This window comes from Xiphias gladius, chromosome 12, assembly GCF_016859285.1.
Source record: "Xiphias gladius isolate SHS-SW01 ecotype Sanya breed wild chromosome 12, ASM1685928v1, whole genome shotgun sequence".
NCBI lineage: Eukaryota > Metazoa > Chordata > Actinopteri > Istiophoriformes > Xiphiidae > Xiphias > Xiphias gladius.
The window spans coordinates 5433668-5447156 of NC_053411.1; the positions used below are offsets into that span (position 1 = coordinate 5433668).

General features: G+C 42.7%; 1 protein-coding gene across 1 annotated transcript in view; it reads left to right on the plus strand.

Annotated features, from left to right (window-relative positions):
• Positions 1-11781, plus strand: part of nlgn2a (neuroligin 2a) — a 173044-nt gene extending 161263 nt beyond the window's left edge. Inside the window, exons 6-12 of the mRNA XM_040140913.1 lie at positions 631-816; positions 4651-4916; positions 5964-6117; positions 7179-7545; positions 7918-8746; positions 9198-9260; positions 11649-11781. Of these exons, the coding sequence (XP_039996847.1) occupies positions 631-816; positions 4651-4916; positions 5964-6117; positions 7179-7545; positions 7918-8746; positions 9198-9260; positions 11649-11699 (1916 nt within the window). The 3' untranslated portion in view covers positions 11700-11781. The remainder of the gene's footprint in view (positions 1-630; positions 817-4650; positions 4917-5963; positions 6118-7178; positions 7546-7917; positions 8747-9197; positions 9261-11648) is intronic.
• Positions 11782-13489: the final 1708 nt, after the last annotated feature.

The window sequence follows — 13489 nt, forward strand, 5'->3', positions numbered from 1 at the left end:
ATGGTAATGAAGGAACGTTTCTGATGTGTTTGTAATACTTTTTGGACAACAATGGAGCTCTATGGCACAGAGGAATAAGCTTAATAGACACGCAACACTTGTCAATAGAATCAGTTCAATGGTGGTTGTAGTCTTTAGAGGAGATTTTTGTAACCAGTAAGAAAAGTATAAAATATTGATAGAGGGCTGAGTGACTAAAAAGAGATGCTTGTACAATGCTAAATTCCAGACATGATGTGTCATCGCTTGTAATCCAGTTATGGGTGTGATTCCGATTAGGGTTGCCTAGTGCAGGCTGCTGTACTGTAAGTGGCTTTCTGTAAAATTACCTGCTCAATGGCATTAGACAGAGTAAATGTCATTAAGAGAGAAGCTGAAAAAGCAGTTTCTTCACTCACTCCCTTTGCTTTCTATGTGTATTGTCTGTCACTCCTTGTTGATGAATAATGGGGTTTCGCACACAGACACTCATACACAGACACAATTGTTCTCAGCAGTCAGAAACTGATTTACGGGCCAAAGTAGGGAACATTTGCCAGACAGGTACTAAATACTTAAGGTAAAGATACTAACGTTATCTTGTGTCTTCTCTCTTTATTCTCTGCACCCTTTTTTACTCCAAATACCCAGGCTTCCTCAGTACTGGTGATCAGTCCGCTAAGGGAAACTATGGCCTGCTGGACCAGATCCAGGCCCTGCGTTGGCTCAATGAGAACATCGGCCATTTCGGCGGAGACCCAGAGAGGATCACCATCTTCGGCTCTGGAGCTGGGGCGTCCTGCGTTAACCTCCTTATTCTCTCGCACCACTCGGAGGGTAATCGAAGATTCTGTTGCATTATGTTATTTGCTTGTTTTCTTGGCGCAGTGTTTTTGTCTTCATCTGTCACCCCAACTTCCACTTGTTTTTCACTTTCTGTATTTTTATATTCAGTAGATACATTAACAAAGATTTAAAAAAAACTTTTTTGCAAATGTTAATCACCTGGATCCAGCCCTGTGAATCACTCATTAACCACAAATTTCTTGACTAAGGGATTGTGGCTGTTTTCATGAATTCTACCCAAACCAGTGGTGTTTCAGTCCTCGGATAATCCTTTAGATAATTCCTAACTAATCCCTGAATAGCCACAGCGCATACTTACACACCATCTCTATGTATTTGTTCTATATATTTGCTGGAAACAGATGGCAATGCACACCTGAATGTCTGATTCAACTTTAAAACCCTCAACAATAATGTATGTACATGTATTTGTTGTTGAAATTACTTTTGATAAGCTCAGTGTAGTAATACAGTAGTATATTTTTTTACCTTTTTTTCTTCTTTGGCTATGTCACTACACATGGCAACATCCAGCCCAGAAAATGTTCTCTTGACATCCCTATTGTCAAAGAAAAACACTGCTTATCCTTTGAACTGAAGGATTTAAGCAGTCATGTGGCTAATGAGTGAGTTCAAGTTCAATCCAGGTTATGTCGTCCATGTCCATGGAGGATAAATGACCCTGGATCTCCAACATTACCCCACATTACCTGACTTGGCGAGCACTCCTGCCTCTGTTAACGGTCCACTGCTCTGCAGCAGAGAGGTTTTACCTCCATAGAAAACCTACATCTACCTGACCTCATGCTCCCCATTACCAACAACACACCCTGAGGGCTAAGTGTTAACATTGCACCACTAAAAGAAAGAGGCCTATGGACCAATCGGCTTTGATCTGAATTGAGATCAGTGTGGCTGACGACCCACAGCCAAATGGTCACGCGCTCGCCGCCTTTGATCATGCTGTTCTTGAAGCCGTCGTCCTGAGATCGTAACTTCTGTTCTCTACATTGCTCAAGGATTCTCCCCCAATATCTCTGTGCTCTTTTCATTTTCCATCTCACACGCACAAACTGCAAAAGACAGAAACAGGGAAAAAGCGGTGGGTGAAGAGAAAGAGAGAGATTACAGAGAGCATGTTCACACAACCACACATCTGTTTCAGCCACCACTCTGTGTGTGTGTGTGTGTGTGTGTGTGTGTGTGTGTGTGTGTGTGTGTGTTTGTGTGGTCGGTGTGTGTGTGTTTGTCTGAAGCACCAAGCAGACGTCTGACACGTCTCTAATTTTGACTCATTCTGTCTGCGCAGATGTGCCTTGAAAACAAACGTGTGTTGTCAAAGCTTCAATGAGCATCTGTGCACTGCTGCCATGTCACTGTGTTCATTTAATACAATCTCTATAATTATACTGATGTCTGTTAACCCTTCATATTAACCCAGGCATACCTAACCTTTTTTCCCCTATTGGCAGGTGACCCACTACACAGTTAGAAACCTCCCCAGTTGTTATATATTTATATCATGATGACGGAGGCTACAAAGTGCTTATGGCTTGTATAAATCGCAAATACAAAGCAAAATAAACAGCAAATTTTACAAGAGAACTACACTGTTGAGGATGGACATTGCAACCCCTTAAGCATTGCTAACCCGGCTCCATAGAAATTATTAGCATTTCTGGAATGAAGAATGCAAAGTTTTTTTTTCTAAAGAGAACTCTACACATAATCATGTATGGACAAAAAGCAATGCTTAAAAGAACTTTTTAACATCTGTGTGTTAATTCAACAAGTCCTCCAACTTAAACGACCATATACTGTGGGTTGTTTGCCCCCGCCCTTGGATACAACTCATAGGAGCGTACCAGCGGCCGGCATACCGGACCTTCGTTGTAATGGTAACAATAAATTGACCTGTAGCAGCATACCAACAGCAGGCATACCTGACATTCTTTGTCATGGTAACAACTGTAAACACGCTGTTAAGGTTGTGAACCAGTCACGGTTTGAGTAGGTTTAGGTGCAAAAGCTACTTGGTTAGGTGTAGGAAAAAATCGTTTTGTGGGTTAAAATAAGTACTTCCTTAAGGTTAGAGGACCTTTGTCGTTACAGTTACAATACAATAATACAATAGTTAGCAAGCTGTTTCCCCCTGCTTCCAGTCTTTATGCTAAGCTGGGTTAATTACCTTCCAGCTCCAGCTCCATACTTACCATGCAGACGTGAAAGTGGTATCGATCTTCTCATCTAACTCTTGAAAATTAAGCGATGAAGTGTATTCTTTAAAATGTACCACTTTTAGCTAAGTTATTTTATTTTCAAATGGATAGACATTTTGCACAGTGGCTCTGTCCGCTCTCCGTCCAAAATCCACACAATGATTGTTTGTTTATTTTTAGATGGCAACTAGAACTATTGACAGTTATTGTAGTTTAATCATTATTTTTTCAGGGGAGTTCTCTAGCAGCAGAGGGAACCACTGGTAAAGCTTGTATTAACCCCTTGTCTCCTGTTGCTGACAACCAACCCCCCCCCCCCCCACCCCCCACCCCCTGCACTGCCACCTGTCCATTCTCATGCCGCCACTTTGTCATCACCCCATCGTCATCGTCGTCCTCATCATCATCAGCATCTAACGGTGTAACATCAACCCACTAGACGCCGTCTGTCTGTCATGCTCCCCCCTCTCCCCCACCAGGGATACCAGGTAAGGAGTCTGTCATCCCCACCCTTAAGGAAAACCCATCATGTCAACAACACAGCATCACAAATCAAGCCCGACAGCGGACATGTAAAGGATGGATAGCAGGATGGAAGTGGTAGATGGTACCCATGGTATCCTTTTAACAGTGTTTAGGGGAAGACGAGGAGAGGAGGAAGAGAAAGATAGGCAGAGATGTCCTGATGAAATAATGGAAAAGGTGGAAGAGAAAGAGAAAAGAAAATGTTCTGACCTGGCAAATCAGAAAAGAGAAGTAGCCAAATAGAGGCAAGTTCTGAGCAGGGTAGGCAAGTGGCACTTAGGGAGTGGCAAAGAAACTGATTTTGAAGACAAATGAAATAATACCCACCTCCCAATTCTCTCTGTCTATCTCTCCCCCGCTGTCTCTCTCAGTGCAGATATGTAGGTATAGCTGTTTCCCAGCTACTTCTTACTGAAATTGATTTCCCAGGGAAAGGGGGCTCTGCGGCTCTGCTTAATAATTAACTGACCAATCTTCAGCCCACGAGAGGGTACAGAAAGAAAGGAGGAAACGAGTCAGGCAGGCGGCCCCTTAACGAGCCACTTCAGTGCTTCAAACAGCACAGGGCAGGCAGAGAGAGAGACAGAGGAAGAGAGCAAGGGAGAAACATAGCTAGAGAGAGGCTGATAGAAGAAACAGCCAGTACAAGAGAGAGGAAAATAGCTCTTTTAAAATCTCAGATGAGCTTACTCCCAGGAATGCCTCTATTTTTTGAGATACAGCAACATAGCATGCTCTCTTTGTGATGTTTTTTGGTCTGTAGTTTCATTCCCTATCTACAATCTTTGCTCCAGTGAGAATGAGAGGGATGAAAAAAACGGATAGTTTTTTCATTCTCAAAGTAGACAAAGAGAATGTGATATGATACCTGATACACATCAAGTAGTTTCTCTGCATCCCGTCTTATTCCAAAACTGACCTTCAGTCAGACAAATTCACAGAGCTCCACCCTTCCTGCAAAAATGCTAAAAACGAATGGTGTCTAATGAGATCAGCAACATTTACTGTGTTTTTAGGATGTTTAAAGGCCAAATTTATCCCCTAATGCAGTAAATAGATTATTTTCCCTCTGTTCTTCCAGGTCTGTTCCACAGGGCGATAGCCCAGAGTGGAACAGCCATCTCCAGCTGGTCTGTCAACTACCAGCCCCTCAAATACACCAAGATCCTGGCCCGGAAGGTGGGCTGCACCTACACAGAGACGGCCGACCTGGTTGACTGCCTGAGACGCAAGAACTTCAGAGAACTGGTGGACCAGGACATCCAGCCAGCCCGCTACCACATTGCCTTTGGCCCTGTAGTGGATGGCGATGTGGTGCCCGATGATCCTGAGATCCTCATGCAGCAGGTGAGGGTCTGGCACCACTATCAGAGGTGATACTGCAGAAGTATGGGATTTTTATTGGGCAAGTATTGACCTGAGCAGTGATGAAACACCACACAGAGACCATAAAGAACTTGTTGCAGTGTGTGAGTGTGACCTTTACAAAGAATTAGGGTCTGGTGGTAACATTTACCAGCTGGTGTGAACTCGCACACTAAAGCGTGTATAACACAGTGAAAAAAAGCTGTGGTGTTGGTGACGTACATTGCCTTGGTGATATAATTTAGACCCATGGTTCACAACCTTTTTGCTTTTGGTCCTTCAATACAAAGAATTTTGTACTTGCAAACCATTCGTCACAGGCTGAATGTCTGGATTCTGAGCAATTCAATCAAAGAGTGATTTTCTCTTCTCAGTGTCATTGGAATCATTTCTAGTGGTAGAACTATACAAGATTTAACAAGAACAAAGAAAAGATAGGAGTCCAAAATAGTCCAAAAAAATGTTATTAAATGTTTTTTATTTCGTATTTTTTCCTTATTTAGTATTTCATCTCTTGATTTCATCTGAGCCTACCAGACTCTCCTGGTAGATCCCCAAAACAATTTCTGTAAGAAATAATTAGAGGTGAGCATCAAAAGGTTTGTGGCTCATTTGAGGGGAAAAATGAGCCGCATCCCAAACTGAACTCTTGCCGTGCATTAATTGACACTGTAGACTTTGGAAACTCCACAAGATTGGAACATACAGGTTGTAAAATGCTGAAGCCATATCCTGCAGCAATGCTTTTGAAGAACTTATCTCTGAGGTTTCCATCTTACTATGAAACAAATTAAAATGTATTCAATGATAACACATGCTAGTATGAAAACAGAAAACTAGATTTCTTGTCCCTGACATAGCTTGTAGTGGTGGTCCCGATACAGAGGTTATACATTAATACATAGCAGTTGTATTCAGCAGCATTTGTGGTTGAAGGGAATTTAGTCATACAGTATATGGAGACGGAGGACCCTGCCCTTTGAATACAATTTCAACACTCAATGTTTTCTTCCCCTATAACACCACCAGGGGGAGTTCCTCAACTATGACATTCTAATAGGAGTGAACCAGGGTGAGGGGCTGAAGTTTGTGGATGACAGCGAGGACAACGATGGCATCTCAGCCGCAGCATTTGACTACACCATCTCTAACTTTGTCGATAACCTCTACGGATACCCTGAAGGTAACTGTATTCATCTTTCAGGCTTCAAATTCTTCTTCAAATGTCTGCTACCTCCTCTCAGATGACAGAATTTTGCAGCATCGTTTCTGTTCCGGCTTATTAGGAGCCCCATTAGCTATATATTTATTTATATTTTTTGGGGTCCTCGCGAAAAGGACTGAAAATAAAGGAGAAATTGTCAAAATATAAATATATAGATAATAATAATAGACAGTAAAAGTGTATATTATAAGTTATTAACAAGTTTCAGTATAGTAGATAAAAGAATATATTCCCTAAGATCCGAGCTAGATGTTACATTACACACTGCAGTTCTCCTTCTTGGATTCTTAAAAAAGAAGTGCTTCATTTTTTGTTATAAATACAGTTTACACTATTATAATCTTTCAACAAAAACACATCAACAACAGCTTGTCCATAACTACAGTTCCCAGTGGAAATGCAAGTCTTTAAAACGTTATTTGGGCAAAGAATAAGACGAAATGAAATGTGAGCCCAGTGAACTGTATCAACCAAGACAGGCATACTAAAGAGCCTGCCTATCATCGAGATTATCTTTCGCCATGGTGGGTCTGTACTTTAGCCTTTGAGGCTCTGTGGGCACTAATGCTGTCTCTCATCATCCCCCAGGCAGCCAGCTCCCAATCACAGTGCTGTTGTTCCTAACAGATCAACCTGCAAACCCCTCACAGCAGGCCACAGTCAAAATACAGTCACATTTGGATAATGCAGTCACGCTCCATCTCAAGTGCCTGTCATTCATTCTGCTCTCTGAGAAGCATCTTCTCTCTTTTTGCTACTCAGTCTGTCCTTTCGCTTTTTCCATCTCACACACAGTGCATACAAACACAGATGCCGCTTTAATTATTTCCTATCCATCATTCCGATTCATCTTAGCTACGTGTACTCTCTGTTTCACATCTCTTGACCAGTCTCATCTCTCAAAATGTTTTACCCCTGTCATTACGTTCCTCTTAACCTACCAATATGTACTCTATTTTCCCTTTCCCTTTATCCTTTTTTCCTTGTTATTTTTTCCCCTCCCACGTCTTACCCTCCAGGCAAAGACATCCTGAGGGAGACCATTAAGTTCATGTACACCGACTGGGCAGACAGGGACAATGGCGACATGCGGAGGAAGACCCTGTTAGCCCTGTTTACAGACCACCAGTGGGTGGCGCCAGCAGTTGCCACAGCCAAGCTCCATGCTGAGTTTCAGTCCCCGGTTTACTTTTACACGTTCTACCACCACTGTCAGACCGAGACACGACCTGAGTGGGCCGACGCAGCCCATGGAGATGAGATACCATACGTGTTTGGTGTGCCCATGATCGGCGCCACAGATCTGTTCCCATGCAACTTCTCGAAGAATGATGTGATGTTAAGCGCTGTGGTTATGACTTACTGGACCAACTTTGCCAAGACTGGGTATGCCTTGCTGATGATTTTAATTCATATTAACAAATATTTAATTCTGTTTCTGCTCAGTGGCGCAACTGCAGGGTTAGCCAGTTAGTGCAGTGACTCTCCAGTAGTAGAGTTGAAGTGTATTTCTGAAGGTTTTTGCTTCCCTTTTAATTGGAGAGGTTTATCTATGATTAGGGGCTGATTTCTCTAACCAGATGTTAGTAGAGTTGCTAAAAGATTAGTGCTCTGTCTCACGTTGCTGTAAGTTCATAAATAAAAACTTAGGTTTTAGCAGAGTTTAGATGTTAACACTATGAAGAAATCTTTGAACCAGATTGATGAAAACCTTGACTTGAAACCTATAACTGTGATACCCCTTCTGTCGTCCACTAGGGACCCCAACCTGCCAGTCCCTCAGGACACCAAGTTCATTCACACCAAGCCCAATCGTTTTGAAGAGGTCATCTGGACCAAGTTCAACTCAAAGGACAAGCAGTATCTCCACATTGGCTTAAAACCTCGTGTTAGAGACAACTACAGGGCCAACAAGGTGGCGTTCTGGCTGGAATTAGTTCCCCACCTCCACAGTCTACATGAGGTGCTCTTCCCCACTACTACCCGCTCACCGCCAGGGCCTCGCCCAGGCACGTACGGACCATGGCCCAGAACACCGGGCCCACGCACCACCCGTCACCCCTACCCTACATTCCCCTCTGATCCAGAGCCTGAAGGCTCAGAACGTCCATACCAGGACCTCTTCCCTGGAGACACCCGGGACTACTCCACTGAGCTGAGTGTGACAGTCGCTGTCGGGGCGTCGCTCCTCTTCCTCAACATCCTGGCCTTTGCCGCCCTTTACTACAAGCGTGACAAGCGGCACGAGATGCGGCGCCACCGGCTATCTCCTCAGCGGGGCGGCCCTGCCAACGACCTGGCTCACAGTCAGGAGGAGGAGATCATGTCTCTGCAGATGAAGCACTCAGAGCACGATGCTCACCACGACATGGAGCCTCTCCGGCCCCATGACATCCTACGGCCCGCTTGCCCACCTGACTACACACTGGCGCTACGCCGTGCCCCCGACGACGTGCCGCTGATGACACCTAACACCATCACCATGATCCCCAGTACCATCACCAGCATGCAGCCTCTTCATGCCTTTAACACCTTCCCCTCCACTGGCCACAACAACACCCTTCCCCACCCCCACTCCACAACCAGGGTATAGTAGGGACTGCCCCGACACAGCGCCACCTAAGGACCAGGAAGACTGGCTCTGCTACTGATCTAGAAGGGAGGCCTCTGGATGTGGGCCTTTGTTCTGTTCTTTTATTCTCTTGTTTCTCCAAAACTCCACCTCCTCCATCATGTGCTGTCAAACTTAGCAGCTCCCTCCACTGGTGGTATGTGGAGAAGCAACTGAACTGCAAGGCAGCAGATGATCAGTTTGGGGGTGATTTAGATCTTTTAAAGATACTGTTTTCAAAGAAAGTCTACCTTTTCCAGACTTAAGCCCTCTGACATTTGTCAAAGAGACAAATGCTTTTACTTCCGTTTCATCTCTTTTTTCTCTCACTGGTGTATTATGTGCATATATCGTTCTCTTTTCTACATCTGTGTCTTATCCCTGCTTGGTCCTCTCATTCAACATGTAATTCTCTCTCTCTCCACAGTGCTCCTTTGCTCTAAGGATTCATAAACTACTGAGCTGTAGGAGGGGGCGTAGAGTACATACAGTAAGCATATAGCTATGAAAACACTGATATCCGATACTTTCATCCCACCAGCATTCTTGGTGCCAAGTATGTACTACTGTGTTGCTTTCTCATCGAGGGAGAAAAAAACTAAAGAAAATTCTAGAGTATTGCTATTTACTGTCAACTAACAGATGCTGTGTGTTCTCATGACAAAGTGCCAAACTGGCCCTCGATTGTGTTTTTTTTTTTTCTTTCTTTCATGTTCTGTTTCTTTTTTTCAAGCATTTGGTTAATTGTTGTTTTTTGTGGAAAGAATTTTTGCTGAAAATATAGATATAGAGAAATGATATTATATATAGTTATATATAAATGTGTACAAAGGAGAAAGTATATAAATGGGTTTTCTCAGTGGGGATCTATGCATGAATTATTTTTAAAGATGATGAAGGGGTAAAGGACACTGTATCTGTCAATGCACGTTTCCCAAATCTACTCAAATCATATTGGTCCACTTTGGATATTGGTCTTTGTTTAACCTCACAGAATAAGAACATCACAGCAAATCCTGAAGTAACTCAACAAATCCACCTCTTCACCTCCCAACACTCATTTATTAGAAAATAGTCATTGCCTCAAATCTCAGAAGAGGTTACGGTCAAAGCAACAACTGTGAACACACTCTTCCATTCATTCTCTCCTTCATGATGTTATTGAGATGAATTTCTCCAACCAGGTGATGCAACACACCAACAGCTATCCCATCATCCTACAGTAGCTACTTCTTCTTTCCATCTGTATGGAAATGATCGCTTTTTTTAGGGTACTTAAGGTACCAAATCTGTCGTTGTAGCTGGCGTGTACGGAATTATTTTTGTATTTCACTGAGGGTGAGAAACAAAGCAGAGACAGGCAGCCTCTGCTCTTTCACTTACACCTTCCTTCTCCTGTCTGCACCCCTATTTCCAGCACATGCATATTCTGTTTGATGTGTGCCTATAAGAGAAAGTGTGTGTGTGTGTGTGTGTGTGTGTGTGTGTGTGTGTGTGTGTGTGTGTGTGTGTGTGTGTGTGTGTGTGTGTGTGTGGGGCGTCAGAGCTGCTTCACATTGGCATAGGTGGGCCCTAATTAGACAGCAACGAGGTAGAGAGGCAGACAGGCAGGATCATCCCTGTGGTAAAAACTTAGACTCCAAAATGAGCTCCTTCCTGCTGCTTACCCAAATATCCCCCTCTGTATCAACACCACTTACTCCCTCCCTTCTCCTCTCGACATCAGTACACTAGCCTTGTATCCCCGACTGATATTGCAGCGATCAGCCCTATAACTACCCCGCTGTGACCACAATACTCCAAAACACCAGACTTCACTGTGTCAGCGCCGCTCTACACAATTTCTGACCTCAGTCCAGCTCTGCTATTATCATCACATTCAAGGGTTAGTTCACTAAGCTAGCTAGTTTTTGTGAGCTCATCAGTTGTAAATTAAACTCTAAGCACACTGAGGGTAACCGGTGGGCCTTCCCATGCTGCCGCACAGGGCTGCACGATGAAAAGGGGGCTCAGATCACCTGAGCAGGGTAAAAGCAACACACTTGATAACTGCGGTTTCTGATTCCTCTCTTTTTTGGGGGTGAGGATGTCAAGCCTACAGCTCAGCAATGCCCCCCTCTGATTCTCTGCGATGGGGATCGCGAGCATGGATCATGGGTTATACTCTGGTTAATACAGTGTGTTAAGTGAACTGATGTGCTGTTGTTTGAACCCACAGGAACCCATGGTAGCCTATATCCAGTATGGGAGAAGTTAGTCACCGGTGCTGTATTTGCTTGTACTCTAGCTTTAGCCTGTTGGATTGTTTGTTTTTCTATTTTATTACTGCCTAATGGGGCGGTGGGGGAGGGCTGGAAGGGGAGAGATACAGTATACAGTACCTGGCTGCCCCTGTCGGAGATTTTGTAAGCCTACTGAAAGGGAAACGTGCACAATGTCAAACACAAAACAAGTAACTTGGGTGTGCTGCAGTTGGATAAATGCTGTGGAACAAATGATGGACAGTAGCGCAAGAAAAGGTGCACGTTGTGGAGGAGAGACTTTGGCAGGAGATTGGAAAAAGACTCAGCCTTAAATGTAGAAATCAGAATCAGAAGAATCAAACGAGAGGATGAACTGATCACTAGCAAATAAGGAAATTCGAAGGATTGGCCATCTTTCTACCCACAATGTTTGCCACCTTGCTATTCTGTCCTATGGAGGATCTGTCTGATCAGATCCATATGAACCCTTTTGTACTCACTCCTGTGGATAAGGAGGCCGTGAGGGGTTGCGAAGCAAACCTCACCACAACACAGCTACAGTGACACCGCTGGAGGTGAAAACAGAAACAAGGTATTCAGTTTGGTCTGTTCTTTTTCTTTGTCTATTTTATAAGCTAACACTGGAGGGCGCCATTGTGGCAGATACGGTGCAGTCTGCCCACTGAGGGAACTGGACGTGTGAAGAAAAATACCAAACTGGGTGGCAGGACAGAGACACACAACATCTGGAAGAGGATCTAAACTGTACATTTTTAAGTGTAAGAATCAAACAGACAAATATTTGTAAATATTAAGTTTCCTGTTTGTTTTCTTTTTTCTTTTTTTTGAGTGAATGAATGAAATTCTTATTTTGTGACAACAAAAGACAACAGGTGCAGTTTGCAAAAAAAAAAAAAAAAAGGCCACTAGCATGAGGTTTCAAATTCATTAGTGAGTAAAAACCACTTGCCACTGACTACTTTTCATGGTATTATAAAATTCTTTTTATTTCCTTTACTTTGTCTTATTCTCAGATTGCCCATTATCACATGGGCATCCTGTAGCATCAGGAAGGTCACTGTAGCAGAATCCATCGCTCCCACAGCCCCCACATGACGTAGATGACATAGTTATTATCATTTGCTAGTTTAAAATGAATATTACTTTTTTAGAAATTAAAAAATAAGTCTGTTCTGGGGTTGTATTAGAAGCATCAACTCCTCTGCAACCTTTTTTTTTTTTTGATTTGTGTGACTTTCAGAGGCTAAGAGTACTGAGAAATGCCAGCTTTGCCTTTTGCCAGCAAACTAATGTAATGATGGCATAGGGAACTGGCCAGTTATTCACGGTCAGGACTTCTAAACTGAGACACTAAACGCAAATGCAGTCAATGAAATGTTAGCTCACTTCACATGTAGCAGTGTTTGCATGTAGCCACTTACTCACATGTGGGACAGACATGATGGCTTCGATACCATAAGATGACTCATACCCTCATAGAGTAACGCCATCACACATGCAGTCCAACTGTTTCCTTCCACACACCGTGTTGCATTGTGATTATGGAGGTTGTGTTGCCCTTGCAGTGATGTGATGTAGCAGAAAACAGTTTAATGTTCTAAACACTTGAGAGATGGATGATGTGAAGTAAATCAGAAAAAAATCTGTCCGACTCTGACAGTGAATCAGGCTGGATGTACATGGACAGACATTTAACCAAAGTGACTCACTGCAGCCCTGTGGTTCACACAGTTGGCACTGGATTTCAGTTTATTCTTATTTCAGCAAACTACAGTCATCCAACTGAAATAAGGTGACTTCATGCACATCAGTGAGGTTATTTAGAGGTCCTGTGTCCGGCCAATGATGCATGAAAGCACACGATTAACACTCCACAATGGCAAACATACACAAAGAGACATATACACTCACAAACACACACACACACACACATAAATCTTCAGCTTGCAAAGTTGCACCTGTTGTCTTGTTTTTACATTCTTTGTTGAATTCAGAAACCCAAGACTTGAGATGGAGAACAATGTTAAATAATGGAATTTTAAAAAAACATGATTATTAAAAAAAGTAAAGTAAAACTATATAAATAAATGAGGTGATGATATTTCTGTTTACTTTAGAAGTTATTATACACTGTATGCTGTGATTCTGATCTGGGAAACATTAAAGACATTCATAGCCTAACTGCCGATTTTATTTCTTTATTCAGTCAGTTATCGTAGGAAAGTAATGCACAAATGTTGACAATATCACTCACAGACCATTTAAATGGCCCTTTAATTATTTTTTAATTGTTACCATTTGGTATCAGATAATTTATAGACCAAGAAAAAAAAAAACTATTTCCAGATTTTGAAAATCCCCTTCTATTTTTCTCTCTCTATCATCATATTGATTTTCTGTACACCTTTCAAATACTAAAAAAAAATGTATAATATAAAAGTCACATCAAAACATT